Consider the following 1,935-nt stretch of genomic DNA (forward strand, 5'->3'; position numbering starts at 1 on the left):
AGAAAATGATTCAGCTTGCCTCCCTGTAATTTTGTAGTCTGGATCTCTATAGGTCAAGAAAACATTCCAAGATTTTCAATTCCATTTTTAGTGTAAATAGATTATATTCCTCAAATTCACATAACTGGATACACCAATGTCAAACATCTTCTCAACTACTCTCCCCTCCATCTCTCTTTAGTGTTGTTTTTATGCTGTCGATATAACTTCCAATGATGCATGAAAATTCAGATACATAATATAAGTAGAAATTAGAATCTCTAAGGAAGGAAGTGGAACTCGGAAGTGAAAGCCATGCTCACGGATTGATCTCTGTCTCTCTCCTACTCAGGTAACAAGATAAGTTCCTTCCAAAGTCAATGAATGAGACAAATCATTCCCGGGTGACGGCGTTTGTGTTGCTGGGACTCTCTAATTCCCGGGAACTCCAACCTTTCTTGTTCCTCCTATTTTCACTACTTTACCTAGCAATACTGCTGGGAAACTTTCTTATCATCCTTACTGTAACCTCAGATTCCCGCCTTCACACCCCCATGTACTTTCTGCTTGCGAACCTCTCTTTTATAGATATATGCGTTGCCTCTTTTGCTACTCCCAAAATGATTGCAGACTTTCTGGTTGAGCACAAGACTATTTCTTTTGATGCCTGCCTGGCTCAGATTTTCTTTGTCCATCTTTTCACTGGCAGTGAAATGGTGCTCCTTGTATCCATGGCTTATGACCGTTATGTAGCTATATGCAAACCTCTCCACTACATGACAATCATGAGCCGTCGTGTTTGTATTATTCTTGTTCTCATCTCCTGGTTTGTGGGTTTCATCCATACTACTAGTCAGTTGGCATTTACTGTTAACTTGCCTTTTTGTGGCCCCAATGAGGTAGATAGTTTTTTCTGTGACCTCCCTCTAGTGACCAAGCTGGCCTGCATAGACACTTATGTTGTCAGCCTACTTATAGTTGCAGACAGTGGCTTTCTTTCTATGAGTTCCTTTCTCCTTTTGGTTGTCTCCTACACTGTGATACTTATCACAGTTAGGAACCGCTCCTCTGCTAGCATGGCAAAGGCCCGCTCCACATTGACTGCTCACATTACTGTGGTCACACTCTTCTTTGGACCATGCATCTTCATCTATGTGTGGCCCTTCAGTAATTATTCTGTTGACAAAGTCCTTGCTGTATTTTACACCATATTTACTCCTATTTTAAACCCAGTTATCTATACTCTAAGGAACAAAGAAGTGAAGACAGCTATGAGGAAACTGAAGAGTCAGTATCTGAAGCCTGGCCAGGTTTCTACAGTCATAAGAAATGTTCTTTTCCTGGAAACAAATTAAAGTTACTCAACTGTAACTGCTGTAGCCTTATATCTAGACAACTACAAATAGAATCACTATGATGTTAAAGGAGATTATTTTGACCAATGGAAGGGTTGATTAACTCTATTGGAATAGTAATGATAATAATAAAAGCCAGAGAATGAACCTTACTGATATTTTGATTCTCTTTCATTAGTGTGTGTTTTATTTCTATTTCTTATTTTTTTTACTTTAAATTTTTAATATATAGCCTTTGAATACATTGAGAAATGGTATTTATTTATATATGATAAATAAATTGTACCTCTTCCTCTCAAACCAATACAGCTCAGATGACAATTTTGGAGTAATAGATGTTTATCTCCATACAATAGAGAAAATAGATCTATTTCCGTATATATGATATATTTAGATAATATTACATTTCACACAGTCCTAGGTAATTGACAACACATAAAGACAATTCTATGATTGGTGTTAATGTTACAGTACCATGTAAAATAGCAAGGCTATCTAACAAAGCATTTATAGTCAACACTTCCACAAATCCTTCTTCAATGTTGCTGCTTAATACATATTAATCATGGAAAACAACTTGCTGAATAAATTTATTCACCAG

At 36.9% G+C, this 1,935-nt stretch overlaps 1 protein-coding gene across 1 annotated transcript; it reads left to right on the forward strand.

Moving 5' to 3' along the window:
- The first annotated feature begins 313 nt into the window (after window positions 1-313).
- On the forward strand, window positions 314-1,334 carry LOC119879376 (olfactory receptor 4K15). Its single transcript, XM_038589681.1, has one exon. The coding sequence runs from the start codon at window positions 360-362 to the stop codon at window positions 1,332-1,334; it is 975 nt and encodes a 324-aa protein (XP_038445609.1). The 5' UTR covers window positions 314-359.
- The last annotated feature ends 601 nt before the right edge of the window (window positions 1,335-1,935 follow it).

This window comes from Canis lupus, unplaced genomic scaffold (assembly GCF_011100685.1).
Source record: "Canis lupus familiaris isolate Mischka breed German Shepherd unplaced genomic scaffold, alternate assembly UU_Cfam_GSD_1.0 chrUn_S706H869, whole genome shotgun sequence".
NCBI lineage: Eukaryota > Metazoa > Chordata > Mammalia > Carnivora > Canidae > Canis > Canis lupus.